Source organism: Pavona decussata, unplaced genomic scaffold (genome assembly GCF_977016875.1).
Source record: "Pavona decussata unplaced genomic scaffold, jaPavDecu1.1 SCAFFOLD_254, whole genome shotgun sequence".
Lineage (NCBI taxonomy): Eukaryota > Metazoa > Cnidaria > Anthozoa > Scleractinia > Agariciidae > Pavona > Pavona decussata.
In genome coordinates, this window is record NW_028145657.1 from 6510195 (window position 1) to 6531175 (window position 20981).

At 37.6% G+C, this 20981-nt stretch overlaps 1 protein-coding gene across 2 annotated transcripts; it reads left to right on the forward strand.

Moving 5' to 3' along the window:
• The first annotated feature begins 1104 nt into the window (after window positions 1-1104).
• On the forward strand, window positions 1105-18231 carry LOC146456834 (tRNA (cytosine(38)-C(5))-methyltransferase-like). 2 transcript variants are annotated; one of them, XM_085092877.1, is made up of 13 exons: window positions 1111-1629; window positions 4741-4850; window positions 5865-5941; window positions 6802-6873; window positions 7760-7825; window positions 8726-8771; window positions 9364-9387; window positions 11310-11393; window positions 13081-13465; window positions 14678-14723; window positions 15141-15195; window positions 16163-16295; window positions 17777-18231. In XM_085092877.1, exons 1-13 carry the CDS (start codon window positions 1560-1562, stop codon window positions 17884-17886), a joined length of 1278 nt encoding a protein of 425 aa, XP_084949003.1. In that variant the 5' UTR covers window positions 1111-1559; the 3' UTR covers window positions 17887-18231. The 2 variants fall into 2 exon arrangements, 1 of the variants encoding a protein (XP_084949003.1); XR_014858744.1 differs by lacking the exon at window positions 15141-15195 and having other exon boundaries at window positions 1105-1629.
• Window positions 18232-20981: the final 2750 nt, after the last annotated feature.

Here is a 20981-nt window from a genome sequence, read left to right on the forward strand (position 1 = left end):
TATTTTATGAGATCTTTATATTTTATCGCTATTTTTTTTAACTCAACAGTTTTATTTCTTTTTATAGTTCCTTAAGATCGCACAGATTACGCTGCGCGCCCTATGTGGTTCTATTTTAGCATACATACGATTTTTAACTGCACATAATAATAATAATAATAATAATAATAATAATAATAATAATAATAATAATAATAATAATAATAATAATAATAATAATAATAATAATAATAATAATAAAATAAAAATAAATAAATAAATAAAAAAGGCTCAATGAGTCGTGCTGAGCAACCATGGTTGACTTGATCTTGTTTATGTATAGACCTGGCCCGGTTGTTCAAAGATTGAATATTTTTTTACAGCGGATAAATCACTATCCGGTGGATAAAATGTACTCCAACTAATACACTTTATCCACGGGGAAAGCAGTTTATCCACTGGATAAAGTTACCGTAATAATTCGATTTTCAGTAAGCGCCCTCTTTCCAACAAGCTCCCCGCTTTGAATGTGTTTCATTTTTTTGTTAAAATAAGCGCCCTTACACTCCTTTTTTTTTTATATAAGAATTTATTTTATAAGAATATCGAGGCAAAAATTAGAATATTTTAAGAATAAACCCGCCGGCGGAGTTTTGAAAAGAATATATTTTGTGTGTTGAAAATTTGTAAATACCCATACAATTATATACCGTATCAAATTCTTCCTTTTTCTAAACGGCAAAACTAGCCAATATCTAGCCTGTTCCAGGCTCCTAGAGAGACGTCCTCTCGCCCTCTCCTTCGCGCGTCTCTCTAGGAGCCTGGAACAGGCTAGCCAATATCAACCTGCAAACCGGGTTCGATGCAACGAAAAGCGATGGAGCACGTGCACAATGTAACATAATACATTCGAAAACGGAAATGTCATACGCTCTAACCCTGCATTACGAAAACAGTAGCTACGTTTCCTGGCAACCGATTACGTACATGCGAGCCCACAATTCCTTGAGGGGGGCGTTGCGCGTATTTTCGGTTTTCCCGGTTTTGCCCCGCAGCCGCTGGGGTCGGAGTCACTCCAGGCTCCCCGTCCCCACGCGTGGGGGCCCCAGCGGCTGCGAAGGACACTATATTTCAGTCAGTGCACCTAAAAACTTCGGGTTTTCGGTTTTGGTGTCTGTGGTGGTATGCGGTTTTTCCTTTCTTAGCATTTGGTTTTTGGTTTACGGCCAAAATACAAGCGGTTTTTCGGATTTGGTATCTGATGTGGTTTTCGATTTTTCCTACTTGGTTTCCGGTTTCTCTTCAGCAATTATGCGCCTCAACCGCGTGCGCGTGCCAAGACTCTGCTGCCAAGGGAGTTCTCGAATAGTCTTCTAACGCAGACGTTCAAACGAAGGATCTCTTCTTCAAATTTTGTAGAGAATGCTCGGCTGTTCGTTCTAGCCAGGAAGGATCCAGGGACATCAAGTCAGTGGACGATGCACTGGCCGGAAGGAAAAAGTCGAAAGCGACTGGAATGAGACCAGCAGCGCAAGCGAGCGCAGAAGGCCTGGCTACTTAGACATACGAGTAACATCAAGATGGCGGACAAAATACTTGGTGTTGTCGAATTTTACAGTGGGATTGGTGGAATGCACTTTGCTTTGAAAGGTATGTGCAATAAATTAGAAGATGTTTCCCTAAGGCCCCCATACATACACCAATATACATTATACATTATACATTATAATAGAAGAAAGATCCTCCCAGTTACAGGGCAAAAAACTTTTCTTTCATTTCACTCGTCCATCGGACATGTACTTTCCAGAACACAACATCCACTCGTCCAAAAAATGATTCAAAATGTTTTATTAGTAAATTTACTACCAAAACAATAACCAGTATAGTTACACGTACTAAGAATTCTGTCACATTATTTACAAGTTCAATAAAAGTGTTAGTACTACGATTACTGATTAAGATTGCTATCCTTTAGACATGTGTTTAGTTTACCGTGGTAAATAACCCCGTACATCATGGGTTGGGAATTTAGGATATGTACTAAGCTTGCCTAACCGGTAAACGTTTGTATGTGGCGTTACGGACCAAGAAGAAATATCAAACTAATCAAAGCTATAGTTCGTAACAACAACAAAATAGACCTAACAACTTGTGATCAATTTCCTACTTCTTACAAAGAGTAGCTGGAATCACGCTGAATTTTGTTTCTCTCATGATCTGCAATCGCGGAAATGAAAGCCTTGCATGCCGTAGGATTTCTGTAGTGTTGGCCAATGTTTATAAGCCATTTTTCTCCTGAAGAATGCACAAATTTGAAAATTTTGTCATGGCGAGCTTTTCCTTTCCTATGAAATGCACTGTGTTAAACAGTTTTTCAAGTCTCTCCTGAAATTCTTTGTCGATTCTTATCACTGGCACCTGCTCCGGTCTAGTCTCAGCTCTTTCAAAACAAAAGTAGTGGTATCGGCTTATTGTGGCTAATCAAGCTTTCACAACGAAAACCAGTCCAGGGGCCCTCTTTCTCAATTGTGGGCCCCTGTTATACTGTGATACACTGTGAATAAGGAAACGATCAAGCTCAAGGGCTCTAATTTAAGAATTTTGTTACAAATACCAACATCAGTGTAATTATCAATCAATTCCAAAAAAAATGAAAAGATTCCAGTTAGTGCTAGTTGTTTTTATTTTCCTTTTAATTAGGAGGTTACATAATACCTTTAGGATTTTTAACAGTCTTTTTATATGTTTTTTAACTAAATTGTAAATTTACAGCTCTGATAAGAAAACAACAGAATTGTTCCAGTTGCTGCAACTGATGAAGGTCATACGACCAAAACGTTTTTATTAAAAGTTTTTTATTGTTTTGAACTGGAAGTTGTCCGTCCTTTGGCCCTTTTGAACTAGTTATATAAGCTTAAATATATCTTTCATACATTCATAATCATTTAATATGCATTATACAATCGACTCCTTCCTCATAACAAACAGCAGTCATACATAACACTTTGAAAGCGAGAAAATTCTGGTCTGAACGCTGATATACAGTGCAGCTCAAAGATAATCGAACCAAAATACATGAGTAACATGCGTATAATGTGTGTATATGATATATGCATGCTACTGTAGTATTGACAAACACGCTGATGACACATGTACGTGCATGTGCGTATCATACAAGCATAAGCATCTGTGTCATCAGAGATGTATAAGCTAGCCTTATTGTTTTTTTTCCGTTGTGGAAAAGGTCATTGTTGATTTCAATGGGCATTGCAATTTACAGTAAAAGTGGTGATCAAGCCACACTGAATGCTTGTCGATCATCTTGTGTTTCTTCTGTCTGTGTTTGTTTGTTCACCGCTGTTGAGCATTATATCAAGTGTTTGACTGTACTGTAGTACGACCACAGGAGAACCACAAAAGTCGAGAAAAAAGATTAAATTATCAGCTAACTTTGCTTGCTCCTTGTGATTTCTTTTGCACGTGCATTTGCATCCAATTTGAGATACACTACAGCACTACATAGACTAATTGTGCTGAGCTGTTTTGTGCACAAGCGGATCTGAGCTTTGCTGATTATATTACATTTTGACAAGGGGAGCACTTTTTCCACAAAACAGTTTGAATGCACTCTGTAAAATCGCTTTGAACTCTTGACTTCTTTGCCTCTTTGCAACCAAATTTGACTCAAAAGAAAGCTGGTTTATTTACGAATACACCCACCTGTCAGAATTCCGAGAAGAAACAATATGCTAAGGCAGCATTTTAGCCCATTTTTCACTGTTTTCATCGGGTTTTAATTTGTTTCTGTCACAGCTGGGAACAGTTACCGCCTGCCAAGTTCGTCAAGGTTGTATGGGGGGAAAAAGTTGACTTTGTTGACAATTTAGGCTTCAGAAACCGTAGAAAGCGAATGTACATGTAGATCCTGTGTAATAGTTTATTCTGCCATACAAAAGTTTCATCAGATGGCATCCATTCTCTGGGTAATGTTGACCCCCAAAACTAGGACTGAAGACCTAATTATCCAAGACCCATGCATTTCATTTTTATTAACCAAAGGCTTAGATTTTGCTTTTGCAAAAACTAAGATTCTCTAAAATTGTTTCTCTTTTTCTTTAGAAAAGGGTCAATGGAGCGTTTGTAAAAGGACATTACATGTATACATTGGGAACGTACAGTTATTAAATAAATCACGAAATGAACATGTGCACATGAATAGTCTCAGCAAACAACAAATCCATCAAATTCAATAATCCCATGAAATCGTTATGATCAATTTTGATTGATTTCTGTTAAATTTTTTGTCAATTGGTTACATGCACATCTACTGGTTAATATGAACTTTTATTGACAATGATCAATTTTTATCTACTATCACAGGATGTTACATATTGATAATAATAATATTATTATTAATGATATGTAACATCCTGACCCCAGTGGTTCAAAGGGCAGATAATTTTATCCACGCATAAGACACTATCCAAAATGTATTGGTTGGAGTTAACATTTTGTCTATTGGATAGCCATTTATCCTCTGGATAGAGTTATCCACTGTTTGAACAACCATGCAGGGCCCAGTTTATTTTATAACCCTATTTTTTTTCTTGCAAGAGACTAGTAAAATAGCATGCAACTAAGGAAAGGTACAAGATAAGCATAAATTAGAATAAACGGCCTAAACAAACACCTTGGCGCGGATGAAATATTGATCAAATATTTATTTATTGGTATCTTAATTATTTTATCCACTGCATTTAGGATGCAGCTTTCCTGGCAAAGTTGTTGCAGCTATGGAAATAAACACCACAGCAAACCGAGTCTATGAGCAGAACTTTGGCGACACAGAGTTACTTCAGAAAAATATTGAAGTGAGTTTGAGTAATTTAAGAGGGTTAAGTATTGCTCTTTTGAGTAATTAATGCAAACTGTTTTTGAAGTTCAAGACCTTAGCTGAAAACAGATACAAATGTACAGTACACATAGGTGTTTCACTGCCATTGTCAAGTACTGTGCCAGCTTTCAAACTAAGTAATGACAGTCCTCAGAATCCTCAGAATCAAGTAGCACTATTCACTTGTGACTTGACTTAATCCTTGATGTTGGTGCAAAAATTGCTGTTCAGAACCGAGACACTGTTGTTACAGTCATGCTGGTTGCTTTACAAGCACTGAAAATTAAAAGGCCAGTGAAGCAGATCAGACACCATGGAATTAAACCAGATATATGTCTTGAAATTCATCGAAATTCGCTCTCATTACTCTAGGAAGTGCAGTACTGTACTGTATGTACATGTTGTAGGTTAAAATGAATCCCAGGTTAAAATGATTTCAACCTAGGTTGATTTGTATTAAATTTTTCCTTTGTTTCAGATGTAAATTACCCAACCTTAACAAAGGAAAATACAAATCAACCTAGGTTGAAATCATTTTAACCTGGGATTCATTTTAACCTACAACATACATGCTTTAAATTACATAAGATCAACTGCTCCTGTCAGCATTGAATCAACACCATTATCACAGCAGGGTTAAATTAGCTTAAATAAGGTCAAGGAAAACAGCAAATTATTGTTCAAGTTACACATAGCAACGGGGGAGTGCAAGATAACCAAGTTCATGATAACTGGGTTATTTTTATAGTAAAGGACTGAAAAAATATGACCGAGGGATATTACTTTATTAAACAAATAATAGGGGTATTATTACTAATTACATGTAGGCATTCAATGTAATTCATGCTTATACTTACTTATAATAATTAAAAATTAGATCTGTATCTGTTTTTTAGTTAGGTGAAGATAAATTAATAAAAATGTGTACAGGGTCATGATAATTTACATACATCATATACAAATAACAATGTACAGCGTTATTTTATTTCAGGGTCTGACAGTTCAAGAGATTGATAATTTATCAGCTGATGTGTTTGTCATGTCTCCACCTTGCCAGCCTTTCACAAGGTACTGTATTTGTATCAGGGCCACCCAATGATTTGTTTCAGTGGAATATACATGTAATTATGTTTGGAAAGACATGACCGACTCAGAATTTTGAATAAATTGTGAACAAGAAAAGCTAACGTTTCACCTTAAACTTCTGCAACACTGAAAACCTTATCCTGTTGTTTCCATGGGGGCAACTATGTCATTAAAAGTGCGAAAAAAGGGCCAGTTAGCATTTTCATACAGTCATGTAAAGCCAGCAACAGCTCATAAATTTAGGGAATGATTAAAACTCCATTCTCTAAAACATACAGTAGGAGTATAGAATGGTCTAATAAAAAATGACCAGTCTCAGAAAAATTTTAACTGAGTCTCGAATTCTTGCAATTTAAAGTTAGTGTCACAGAATCGCACCCTCGCTAAACATGGACCATCTCAAAGTCTTGAATTTTGAATATTTGAGACTTGCAGTCTTACAAATTGTTGTGCAAAGAAAGAAAGGTTCTAGTTTATTTATGTTGTTTGCGACGAATACTTGTATGATAAATCAAATGACAACCTTCATTAATTTTATATTATCGACTGAAAATTGTCCAGCACTAAGAAGCTCTCGGGTATGGATTGTTTTGGGCTGAAGTCTGTGGCTCAAGAAGTAAAGAAAATAATGAAGTCTTGGTCTCAGATTTGAAAACAAGGATCTTGCAGTCTCGTATATAGTCTTGGTGACTTAAATGTTCAGCTGAAGCAACCAAACAGATCAATCTGTAAGCTGTTAAAATAAATATGTACTCAACCTAGCTTGAAACATGCAGTTATCGACCTACTGTTGTACATTCATGAAAGTTGAGCTCTTTATTATTATTTTTTTCTTATGATAGGGTTGGCCTTCAGGGTGCATCCAAAGATCCAAGAACAAGAAGCTTTCTTCACATTCTTGAGCTCTTACCTAAGTAAGTAGACATTTACTTATGGTGCTGTTTAATAAAATATTATTATTGATTCTGGAATGCATCAATGCTAAATTGAATTTAAATTCAGTCAATTATTTTAAATTTATATCATTGCCCGAGGGAAATGTTGAATTTTTCTAAATCGTTAACTATGAACTGGGAGACCACATGTGATATACCATTTAAAAGGTATTTTCTGGTATTTTCACACCAACAGAGATGCCAGGAGGTGACATATTAGAGTGAGAAAAGTCCAAAACGAAAGAAAAAAAACACTGAAAATTTTCCTATTTGTTGTATATACTGGGTATCCCCCTAAACTATAAAAGCTTAATGTACAGCTCTCAGTACATTGCTTGTTGTAAGATATCAACTGAACCCTTAACGTACAAAGGAAAAAAAATCCAAAAGTTTGAGGGGTGGTAAATCAAGTCTCATATAGGAGGGGGGCATGATTTTATGCCTTCAATTTGTAGATCTTTCCAAGATCTTTTGGTTGTGCAAATTTCACACAAATTGACCAAATACTGAGCTCATAATTGCGTCTTGTGCCATGTGGCACTCTTGGGCGGGAAAGGGTTAAAATCACTAGGGTTTTTTTTTTTCAGTAATTAATGGTGTTAGTTTGCTCAAACAGTAAATTAAAGGTCTGATAATTCCTGTGAGTGTGGTCACGAAACAGCTGTCATTTTATCCCTGCCAGTAACTTTTCATCCCAATTTCCTTTCTGCATGATTGCACCTTTTGTGCCACAACAAATCATTTGGGGAGAGAAACAGTCACTGCAATATTGTATGATAATTTATATAATTATACAGACTTACAAGTTTTAAAATAATATTTTACATAGATTTTTATTAAATCATGTTTTACCTACTGGCTGTAGGTTGTCAAAGCCACCTGATTACATCTTAATGGAAAATGTCAAAGGATTTGAAACTTCAGATACAAGGTACACATAAATTATGTGACTGAGTGAAATAAATGTTTTCTTCAAAGTCATCATTCTTGGATGTACTGCACCACAAAAAGTCTATTAAGTAACTAGACTTAAGTATGACTGTAACCTCATTTCTGCATGTATTTGGTTCATGTCTTCAAGGAATTGAGAATCTTAGCCCAGAAGTGTTTGTCCAGAAAACCTATAGGGTATAATTTAAAATATAAAACATGGCAGCTACATTTAACATTTTTATATAGTTACCAAACTTTAATGCTGTCTCAATGAGGTAATGAAGCCATGGTAGTCTAACAAGCAAGATTTTAGAAGCAATTTTTGGCCTGTAGTTGGCTTTTTGTTTTTATTTCTTGGAGTACAGCTGTACAAAACGTCTACGGTTGTTCTGATTTTCTGTTGGGTTTTTCATTTTTTTTTATCAATGTTAAAATTTTCACAGGTGGAGAAAAATTTATGAAACGCAACTTCAGGCCAAAGAGCCTGAGGACTCCAGATAAGAGATTGTATATACATGTATTTGCAAAGTCACCTGAGATTACAACGAGTCAGTTTTCCCAGTCATCACCGTCGCCATCTTTGCAACACAGCATACAACACCAAAAGTGTGAGATTTTTCTTGCTCATAATTTTCACACATGTATACTATTCCCCAGCTCCTGCCCCTGATGAAAGGGTTTGCTCAGTGACAGGCCTCCTTGGCAGCCTAAAGAAACATGTACAGCTGTAACTGAATTTTTTTTTGCATGGATGTGTCCAAATAACGTTTTCAAAGCCGGCCGCTAATGCCTTCAACTCTTTAGTTTTATATGCTACAAGCCCACTCTTTTGTTATGTTGTGTCTCTACTGATTTACATTTATTTATTGTCAAAAAGTTTTACTTTTTCTCTCTTCAGAGAACATTTTGTGGAAACACTAGCATCTTGTGGTTACAGTTATCAGGTAGTTAAGTAATATTCTGAGTATGGCAGTCAGTCTACGTCACGCGTGACCAGATGTTATTTCTGAAATGAAATTCAACATTCAAATTACTCTTTGTAATGTCCAGCATTTGAATGGAATCTTGAAGATTTAATTCTCTGGAAAGGTGCATTAACTGAAAAAAAAAATCAAAATACTTGTGAAACAATGTTATTGATACTTTATTTTTTATGATGTAATATAAAGAAAAATTCATAGCTTTATACCGTCAATAAACTACTAGGGAAATTCTGAAATCTTGCCGACAATGTTAAAAACAGACATGTACACCATAAATTTCAAAACTCCATTCAAATTTCAAAAATTATTACTGGTCATGTGTGATGTAGATTAACTTACTGTAAGTTCCGTTTCTTTTACTGTGCATATTTTATTTGTTGGAAATGTCTAGTAAATATTAAGGTGCTAACTGGCCAGCAGTACATGTACTGATGCCCCCAACACAGGCCTCTTCCTGGTACAATTATAGATACTGAAGATAACAGAGAAAGCATTTTTACTTTGTTCCCCTGGCTTTAATAGATGTAAATCAACATTTCCTCTTCTTTCGCAGGAATTTTTACTCTCTCCGACTCAGGTATGTTACATGTAGTACAAATTGTAGTTGATTTCTTTTGGTTTGCTTGCCAGCAATAGCCCTTATCATGGTTTTCGATGCAATTTTGACGAGGAAGCAAACACGTCTTTAAATAACAGTGTTTGTATCTATGGAAATCTAATGTCAAATAATCGCTTCTGAAAAATTCATGAATTGGAAACTTTTGATACTAGGAAAGGATTTTAAGAAAAAAAATGTAGCTGTGCCAGGAAGCATCCAGTCGTGTTTTGAACTTTTTTGGTAACAGTTCACGGCTGGTTTGCTATACAGACAAAATTATGTATAAAAAATGCCAAAACGCGACTACACTGTAGATGCTTTCTAGCACGGCTACATTCCTCAGTTATTTTCTGTAAAATCCTTTGCAAAGTGCCTAAATTTTCCAATTCACGAATGTTTCAGAAGTGATGTTTTATGAAAATTATTTGACATCAGAATTCCACACAGATGCTGTTATTTCAAGATGTGTTTCCCTACTCATCAAAATGGCGTCAAAAACCGTGATAAGGCCCATTGAACCAGACTTCATAACCCCAATATCAAAGAACAAATTCTCCTATCTTGTCCCCATACTTGTCTTGCATAAGTACATCAGTGTAGTGGGGTGAAAAGTTCAATTAAAAATATATCAAGAAAATTCGCCTTGGGTGATCATATCCTTAATTCTCATAACCTCAGGGGTTGAATAAGCCTCAATATTACAAGGAGAAATTTGATGCTGATCAGTGTTAGGGCTTAGAGGGTTAAGATATGAATTCTTATATGATTGCAATGTTTCTAAGTGCATTTTATATTTGTCTCCATATTTGTTTAAGCTTAGCCCACATAACTTTGCTTGTTGGTTTGTCATTCCGGCCTTACGTACTGTTTGGCAATATAATGAGGGATGCCGCTTGTCATCGCCTCCATGACATCACTCTTATCAAACATGAAGTAGTTAGTGGGAAATGTTTAGGGAGGTCTGTTATTTTAGTTGGAAACTTTCTAATGAGAAATGTGTGTGTGTATTTCACATATAACCACGTTGCATATAAGTTTTAAAAAATTGCGACACGTCAGTGTAAGAAATCAAACTGAAATATTTTATAAGAGGAGGACAACTACTATTTTGCCCCTCCTCTTCCTCCCCCCTCCTCTCTCTCTCTCCGCACAAATCAAAATATGCCTCAAATGTACCCATATGAAGCTGCTTCCTCCGCTGGCCCTTACCATTTGAATGAGCGCGAGGCACTACGGGAACATGTAAAACAGCCTTCTATCTCCTTCCCACGTTCCTTTGCGCTCTAATTTGCACAGTCAGAGAGAGGTCTGGGTAGGAGACACCTTATCTGGCATACATGTATGTAGTCGCAGTAACAACGCCAGCCAAGGCTTTTGTACTTGTCGTTTGCCGTCTCCAAATCCTTGAAAGTCCACATCTCAGGGAAAAAAATGTGCAAGTTTGGATCACATTTCGGGTTTTAGTCGAAAATGGCACTTGCGCGAATGCGCTGTAATTGAATAGGTTCTGGAATCATATATTGTGGTTGGTTTGTTATCTCCAACTACTGACTGGCTCAATGATGTACTTTATTTTCCAGTATTTGCGTGTGCACTTCCCCTTGTTTATTGTTATTTTTGTGTGTGCGCGTTTGTGTGAATGGTAAATCGTGTCCTTAGTTCTATTTTAATGTAGGGTATTTCCAAATTTTTCCGCTTGGCCCAGCCACCTAGCTCGATTAGCTTGCTATTCCTAAGTGGCTGTGCCCTCTTCTTTAGTAATTTTTCTTTCTTGTATTAATGTAAAACTGTATAATTTCTGTGCACGAATAATAAAGATTGTTGTTGTTGTTGTTGTTGTTGTTGTTGACGTTGTAAAACAAAGTCTTGTATATAACGGTTGGCTTTTTCCCTGTGTTTAGTTTGGAGTCCCCAATTCCCGATTGAGGTACTACCTTCTGGCTAAGAAGAAGCCGCTTCAATTTTGCTTTTCAACTCGTGATGAGGTAAATATAGTTGCGCACTGAGTTGCAATTCAGTTTTGTCGACAACGGCCCTGCGTCTTCGTTTGGACATTATTTTGATGATCTGTTTCGTATTAACCTCAGACTTTATGAAACCATAACGGCAACGGCAAAGAAAAGGTCACTTGAAAATATAAGTCCTTGCTATTTGTACTACTTCGCGATTATTCCAATTCATTCAACGTGTATAATGTGGGCTGACTTTCAGTGACAGAACATTTGGGAACGGCGTTCAAGTTGAGACAGAGAGGTAGTTTCTTGGTGTTGCGGATCACCAAATGACGTCATATTTCTGTAGTAGTGTTGTTCCGATATGTCACCACTGTAGTCACTCAAGTCAACAGTTTTTGACTTGATTGTTCGAGACCCTAGGTGGCTTTACTGTACTGACAAACGGACAACTGAAAAAATTTGTCGGTTTGTCAGTACCGACAAACCGACAGTTTTTGACTTAATTATTCGAGGCTCTAGGTGGCTTTACTGACAAACCAACAAACCGACAGTTTTGACATAATTATCCAAGGCACTAGGTGACTTTACTGACAAACCGACAAACCGACCAATTTTGTACTGACAAACGGATAAAATTTGTCGGTTTGTTGGTTTGTCAGTAAAGTCACCTAGAGCCTCGGATAATTAAGTCAAAAACTGTCGGTTTGTCGGTACTGACAAAACCGACAGAATTTGTCGGTTTGTCAGTAAACCACCTAGAGCCTCAGATAATTAAGTCAAAAATGGAACAACATCGGAACAACACTACTACAGAAATATGACGTCATTTGGTGATCCGCAACACTAAGAAACTACTCAGAGAATGAAAAGTGTACCATCATGTACTCACACTCTGCACAAACCTTGAATTTGGTCATTTCACGTTGTTCACGTTCTGCACAAAACCTTGAATTTGGTCATTTCACCTTGTTCTACGGCGACGAAGTGTACCAAAATTTGAAACGCACGTAAGCAGGGCCCTTGTTTTTCTAATCACTGGAAATCCTATTGTTTTGTGACGTTCTTGTTGCCGTCGCCGTAGTAGCTCCTTTTAACTCCCTATTGAATTTTCAGTGTAAACCCATCACTTTATGTTCATCTAAGCAGCAAGACAGGTGTCGGATAGGTAATTGACACAAGGATGGGTTATTTTTTATTTTATTATTTTTGGTCATTATCAAATGGTGGTTCCTGTGTGATGCGCAAAACTTTGGCCACTTCATTCGTGGGCTTACATGGCGACAGGACAATACTGTGAATTCTTGGGTGGACGCTGGAAAGCCAGTTTAAGTTTCCATGTAACCTTCTTGAGTTGGTTTCTCAACTGAACCTAATTAAAACAAGTCAGTTTTCCATTTTTTGAGAATCTTGAAAAGTTCAACAGTTTGTTTTTTTTTTTTTCTGATGTGATAACTGAAATCTTTCATGCACCGTGCCCAGGTACAGTGGTACGCAGTTGTTTGCTAAGGCGTCTCACCTTTTTGCAAAGCTTGCCACTTGTTATAAATAGACAAACTGTAGAGTTACAGCTGTTTGGCGTTTGAGCCGAGCCTAAATTTTAATTATTCGCTTCTTGGTTAACGTTACAACTTTCTTCTGACAAGAAAACTGACTTCCTTTACAATTTATAATAATCAATATCGCGATCAAAATCTCTCTTTGTTTGTTTCTTTGATAGATCATGGACAGCCTTCCTTGTTTTTCGGCAGCAGGTCGGAACTTGAGCCAAAGCGCTCAAAATGGAACTGATCACACATCCGCACTAAAGTCGGGAAGGAAAACAAATGAAACAACAAAGAAAGACCAGTCGCCATTGGTAGAAAGCAGTATAGATAGCATCGACAGGGAAGAACACAATTCTCTTTGCTTGAAATGCGTGCAGCTTAGGAGTGGCAAGAATCCACGTGTGCAAGACTCTTTGAATTGGTCTGTTACTGAACATTGTAAACTTACAACCTGCGGAGGACGAATTGTTGACTATCTGGAAAAGAACAAAGATGACAATTACTTTGAGGAGTTTTTGTTGCCTGATAAAGTCTTGAGCAAATTTGCCCTTGTTTTAGGTGAGCTTTTCGTAAGTACAGGCGTGTACATGTACGTATCAACTTATCGCGTTTTTGAAAAGCACTTTTTACCCTATCACTGTCTCAATTTTAATCCTTTTTTTTTTTTACCTTTTAATCTCATCTTAGGCAGGAAACTTAAGACAAAAGTACGAGTTGATTTGGTCGTGTTACTGATGGTAATTTTTGTTTAAAAAAAAATGGAAAGTTGTTTATGACATGCATGCCGAGTGCTATGACGAAATCAGTGTTACAGGAATTGAACAGAAGCTTAAAGGTGTATATGACAGATTTTTATTTTTTTTATTTTCTTGGTCAAATGTAAATGTTGTTCTCGTTTGAAAATCGGAAACAGAAATTCCTTATCAATTTTCCTCCCCTCGTTTGAGGCGTATAAAAGCGTCAAATTTCACTTCTGTCCACAATACCGCACAAGACAGAAGACTGGGGATAGTAGGGTCAAAGCAAACAATCTGCAAGGAACCGCGCAACGAAAATGCTGCACATATACGCAGGATCTGTGAAAGATCTAATCAGCCGAAAATATAAATGACTGAAATTTCTGCAAGGCTGATCGGACTGTGTAGAAAACTTAATACGACAGCGACATGATAGAGACCAAACCGAGAATCAACAGAATGCGGCAACCGTGGGCAGCTGTTTCGAGCTGGTTGGCTCTCGTCAGCACGGTGTAGCACAGCAAAACGTAGAACACCAACGCGAGTCGAGTGGTCTGCCAATTGCACGTGGTAGTGATTTCGGATGGGCCCAAATTCAGACATCCGTCCACGTCATAGCGCGTGACTACGAACAATGAACAAAAGAACTGAAATATCATGTCGCTGTCGCAATAAGTTAAATGAGAAAAGCAAAACTTTCTCTATTCCTCAGTTGCTTCATTTTGAGTATTAAACAATCCCATTCATGCTTTCGTCCACACAGTTTTCTTCCTGTGCACACGAAAACAACTGAGGAATACTGAGAGAAATCGCGAGAAGGTTAACCTTTCTGTATTGACGTCACAGCCCTACCATCCCCAGTCTCCCGTCTTGAGCGGTATCATACCCAACCGGAAGTGAAATTTGACACTTTTATTCGCCTCGAACGCGAGGAAGAAAAAAATTGTCATATACACTTAAAATTAAACACTGTAACATGCAGTTTATCTTTATGTAAATTCATCTATTTTTGTTGTCCTTTCCCATTCTTCAGACATTGTGACTATCCATTCTGAGCGTTCGTGCTGCTTCACAAAAGCGTAAGTGATTTTTCCCTCACTATAAAAACTTACATACATACATACATACATACATACATACATACATACATACATACATACATACATACATACATACATACATACATACATACATACATACATACATACATACATACATACATACATACATACATACATACATACATACATACATACATACATACATACATGCATGCATGCATGCATGCATGCATACATATATACATACATACATATCCTTTATTTTTAAAAACACGATAGGGTTTAAAGCTCAGAGCTTGTGGGGTCGTGTGAAAATAATTACAATATGAAATACTTCAGGTCCTACTTTTTGAGTAAGTGAGAACTCACCTAATTCCGTTCAAGTTTCATTCACACTTTGAACTCGTCTATTTCTTATATGTTTTCCTCGTGTAGATATGGCCATTATGCCGAGGGAACTGGCTCTGTGCTCAAGATGGCGGATATTGATGTAAGATACGCACTTGCTATTTCAATATGATGCATTTACGTACATTTGCAGTAGAGATGCAAGGCTTGTAGCATTGTTTCCTTGTCAAGAATCGCCCCTTCCCGTTACAAAAACGTCAATAATATTCCAATACGATGTGTTCATCTATGCTTATCACAAACGCTCGTTAGCTTGCAGGCGCTTGAGTAACTTTTATGAACGCCCTTAAAGGATAACTCTTTGCCTGGTTCTGGGCTCAAACCACTAAAATGAGGGGAGAGGGGAGGGGGTTCCTTTCGTCTTGCCCTCTTTGGTTATTAGCGTCATCCTTGATCAACGCAATTACCAAAGATAATAGGGAACAACGCCGCAAAACAATAGGTTTAATGAGCAAAGACGATCGCTCTGCACGTTTGTTTTAAATTGTGGTACATTTCTTGGCCGTCCTCTGCAAAACATCAACGTGTACTGACCAAATTCTAGGTTTTGTGAAGAACGTGAGCACACGACGGTGAATTTTTCATTCTCTATCTTAACTCGAACGCCACTCCTACCAATTTCGTTCCTGGATAGTTCGCTGTTTTTGTACAAGTTGAGCAAGTTGAAATAATCGCGAAGTAGCACATATAAAATGAAGTTATATTTCAAGTGACGTTTTCGTTGGCGTTGCCGTCCTCGCTTAAGTTCCCTATGCGCGTGGTTTGCCCGCTTTACTGTCACTTGGAAAAATAAGGGACAATCCCGCTCTATCCACTCCGCTTCTCAGCTCCTCAGCAGTTTTGTATCCTCTTCATGTTTTGATCGACGTACTCAAATAACTTAGCGATCCAACTCGGCCAAAGTAAAACTGGAGCGAAATATGGGAACTTTTCACGGCGAATTCATTTCAAATAAAAGCCTCCCCGACACCATAGCTGAAAATTCTCTCATTTGTCATGTGCATGGAAGCTACCAGATGGTTGATTTTTATATCTTTTCCTCTTTTCAGGACACAGAAATCTTTAATACATACAGAGATCTTACGGACGACAAACACAAGTCCCAGTTGCTGTCCGTGTTGAAGTTGAGGTACTTCACTCCACGCGAGGTTGCTAATCTACACGGCTTTCCTGAGGAATTTTGTAAGTTAGGATCTTAACCTGTTTGGCTGCACTTTGCGTAGAAAACAGTAAAATTCAAGGTTATCGGGAGTTGGGATCCGCCTATGCATTTTATCTAAAACAATGATGACCACTGTTGCATTTATACGAGAACAATTTTTCTATGTATAAGAGTCTTAATCCGTCTTATAACGCGTCAGACTGTTGTGAAGGTGGTTTGAATATTCGTCTCTGTGTCGTGTTGTCTCCAGGCAAAAGCTCTGCCTTACATTATCACTCTCTTTCCAAATTCCAATTCAGTTTGGATTCTCACCAAGCATTTTATCATGAGTCTCTTGCTACGGAGATTGCGCAAGCACTCCCTGTGTTAAATAAATCAAATAAATAAGTGAGCGGTTGTTATCGTTTAAATTATAGAAGAAGAAGAAAAACAACAACAACAACAACATAAACAACGACAACGAAATCCTATGATGGACTAGAATCTTATCTATGTGGAGTGGTAAATTTCCTAAATGCCTCATGAATGCTATTCTTTCATGTATTCCACGATTCGTCAAGGCAATAGAAGGCCCTTCCAGAGGTAAAAGCGTGACTCTATACCAAACGACAGAGGCGGCAGAGAGAGTAACAGAGTTTGCCAAAAACAATGAAATGAAAAAGTTGGTATAGGTTCATGTGTTAGCGGCCGGGTCGTGACGGCGAATCGGTCCACTGTAAACACCCCTGGTCTAACCCTAGCAGCCGGCAACGATGAAAGGCGGGTGTATTAGTGGATTTTAATGGCTAAAAGTACATATAAATGCACATCATAAATTGTAAGAGCTTAACAAACTTGGTACTTTCGGAAAGTTTGAGCGTGGTATGCTAAATAGTCTTTTTTTTGTTTTGTTTTTTTTTTGTTAAGTGTCGAGATATATACAAAGAATGTACACCCAGCCTTAGATTCTTTATAAATTTCACAGTATTTGAAAGCTTAAGTCTCTCAGAGTATTCAGGATATCACACTAATATTAACACTGATTGATGTTCTTTTGTCCGTTGCTTGTTGTTTGATATTTCTACTAATGAGGCAAAATGGCAACAATGACATTCAGGGAAGATTCTCCTTTTGTCAAGGTTTGAAAGCCTTTAGTTTGTTAGGGAAGTGGTCAAAACTACTATACTCAAACTGGACCCACCAAACCCCAAAATAGATGGTGGCCTCTGCTTGCAGCTCCCCTCCCTCAACCTCAAAAGATGGTGTCTTTATTGCATAGCTACCCCTCTATCCAGCATTAAAAAATGACAATGAGATTCAAACCTCAATTTTCATGTTTATCTAGCAATGCTGACTCTTGCTAGCTGAATATTTCTGTGTCAACTCAAGTTTTAAAGCCAGTAATATTTTATTGGTAATGTTTATGAGATAGGTGGTGTCTTCGATAACCCCCTACCCCAGACAAGGTGGGCTCTCTACAAACACACTTATTATGACCAGTTCCCTGTTGTATTTGTTTCAGGCTTCCCGCCGTCTGTGTCAGTCAAACAACAGTATCGCCTGCTGGGAAACAGTCTTAATGTTCACGTGGTATCTGAGCTAATGAACTGTCTGTTCCAGTCTCCCACGTGAAGTTAAAGTCACGGACACCGAAAGATTTCATAAGAATAGGCAAATTTTACAGTTGTGTGCTTAGTGACCTGGCCTTGGGTTGGAAGCGAGGCTGGGGTGACCTTTTTTTGATACAAACCTCACTACTTTTCATACGTAAATGCAAACTAGTCAGCATAAGAACAGCATGATCTACATATGAAAAGTAGAGAGGTTTTGTATCAAAACGAGGTCACTCACAGCCTCGCTTACAATCCAAGGCCAGGTCACTTAGCATACAACTATGAAATGAGCTATTCACATGTTATTAACATGCAGGATACACGTATATCGCAAAGTTTTCTAAATAAACTGCATTAAGAATCAGTCTTTGCGGTCCTGTGTAATTGTAGTTTGTTCGAGACGGAGTCTATAAAGCTTCTTCCAAAATGGCTTCCGTTTTAATGCTCTTGCTTGCATTCAAATTAGCCCTTCTTGCCTCGCTCAAGGTAAAATTTTCTTTTGATTTTTGAGCTTACGAACGAGGTACGAAGGGCTAACTTGAATACCAACAAAAGACTATTAAAATGGAAGCCATTTTGGAGTAAGGTCCATAACAATAGGCAATTTCCGAGTTGCTGTGAACTTCTTTATGAAAGCGAGGCTAAGTGCAAAAGCTTTTCATATGAAAATTAGTTTTGTTTGCACATGAATGAAAACTAATTTTCATAATAAAAATTTTGCACTTAGCCTCGCTTTCATAATGAGGTTCACAGCAACTCGGAAATGGCCTATTGTTTTCACACATTCGTTATTGCAGCTTTAGTTCCCAATTGTGGTCATTTGACACTTTATCATGTTGTGGCTTCCAGATAAGATAAGATAACATAACATAACTTTATTATATCACATTCAGGATATCTCTAACAAAAAATAAAAAAAAAACTTTTTACAAAATTATTACAATCACGTGGTAAAAAATAAAAATATATCAGTGCAAGCTTACAAGATCTATAGGCTATAAAAAACAAGAAAGCGATGGAATTAAAACAAGATATTTTTCCGCATGGCAACATCGCGATTAGCCAATAAGTAATTTACATGTTCACTTTTATCGCTTATTCTATTGAAAATTTGTTCCGATAGTTCCCAGAATCCATTAGCTTACAGTCTTCAAAAACATTCACTAGCTTTCCATGATCGCGTTCAGTCTGAATTACTGCCGAAAACGAATCAACTTTTTTCTTCAATGCTCAATTTTGTTCCAGTTAAGTAATTTACACATCCGATCCTGGCACTAAGGATGAACAGTTCGCCAGGGCCACTCCACGGACTGCCAACAACTGCATGTGAGAAGTGAAGAGGGTCGAACTAGGCTTTTCACGAGAGAAAATTTTACAGTGAAATCTGAAAGGGCATTGAAAGAGATTGTTTCAACAGTTTGGCCGAGGTTCTACTTTGGAAGTTACACCACAAAATGTAATAACTGGGACAAAAAGTTATTAATAGTAACGGAAAATGTAATAACTTTTGACGCAAAATGTAATAGCAAGGCGAAATGTAATAACCTGGCACAGAATGTAATATCAAAAGACGCCTGGAGGCGTTCACGCTGGCTATTTTGGTCGATGCAAGCATTATATCTGAATGAGCAGTGTTACAAGCTGTTTATACGTACAAATAAATAACCAAAGGCAATCATTGGTGAACTGTTGGATAGAAGTAGTTTTCACTTGGCATTTGGATGACAGACATGGAAGGCTCTCTTGAATACTTAGATGAGAAAGTGCTTTGATTTGAAATATTTGGTGAAAACATTGAACAAAATGCAAGCAAATATAATATTGCACAGCCACTCCATTGTATCGAATTGGATTGCTCAATAAAGAAAAACAGGCTAAAAGCTTTCCTTAATAAAAAATTTATTCAGATAAGCATTTATTTACGTGTAAAAAGCGAACAGGTGCTATTTTCCTGTAAGCTTACATGTAAAAAGAAAACGCGTACAAGACCTACAAATATACGCCCAAATTATCCATTCCGGATTGGTCAGTGTTTGCTGAAGACAATTAGAGGGCAAAGATATTCTTTTAGGGGAGATGAGAGTCTAATCCACGTTTACAAATAGATAAATATGAGAATTTGTGACTAAGATAAATGAAGAAACGATAGGCGACCGAAACCTAGACGCGGTCTGACACAGGCGTCCCGAGTAACAAGTAACGCGAAATGTAATAACACAAAATTAATATGCTAATTTTCAGTGGCCCTTATATTACAGTATATTGGCATTTGAGTGGGTAGGGACACAACATGTGCAATGGGTGGTTTGCGGTGTCCAAAATATTATGAAAAAAAAAATCAAGCTGTCTCCCTTGGTTTACTCAGTTCTAGTGGTAGTTATGATATAAATTTAAGCCGTGCTGCAGTTAAAGTTCAATTACTTTTTAATAGGGGTTTATGAAATGCAGACGACTCCCTCAAAGATCGACTGTTGGGGTGTTTATCTTTGTCATTTTGTTTATCTGGTTGCCCATTGTTATGCGACTTCTCGGCCTTGTCAGCTTTCTGTTCACCCCAGGGAGAGTTTTGCCTCCCTCGCAACGCTCGTTGCGTGGCGAGACACAGAACGGCTGCGAGGCAGACTAGAGAGAGGTGGGTTCATTCAGTACTCAGACACCTCTGCAGTACTTGCTTCGAGATGATAATCCTTGCAATATATAGATATATAGAATTATTAAATTCTCAGCCTCGGATATTGCATTTCTAGCGTTCTGATTGGTTCACTAAATCCCGGTTGTCAGCTCATATACCGTAGTTTGACCTTACATGGAAAACGGATGCCCCAGGTGTCGCTAAGCTAAATTTTTTTTCGGCGGGAAGAGAAAGTTTCTTGGGAAAAATGTAGAAAAAAAAAGAACAGGAAGAAATACCAAACAATGCTTAAAAATTTCAGGATGGCTTGCAAATCCTGGCGGTAAGAGGTTAAAACCGATCGAAGAAATTTCTCAAGAAGAGCTTGATACTTGCCTTTATTGTTTCTACGCATTTACGAGGACTCCAGTTACAAAAGTTCATCTATGAAATCCGTACGAGCGTCGGCCATAATGTTCGTTTCCGTCGCTCGGCACCACTCA

Bases quoted from the DNA above. Each gene is read 5' to 3' on its own strand.
- LOC146456834 (XM_085092877.1), top strand. From the start codon at position 1,560: ATGGCGGACAAAATACTTGGTGTTGTCGAATTTTACAGTGGGATTGGT. The intron at 1,630-4,740 runs GTATGTGCAATA...CACTGCATTTAG, and splicing joins AATGCACTTTGCTTTGAAAG to GATGCAGCTTTCCTGGCAAA. The intron at 14,724-15,140 runs GTAAGTGATTTT...TTCCTCGTGTAG, and splicing joins TCGTGCTGCTTCACAAAAGC to ATATGGCCATTATGCCGAGG.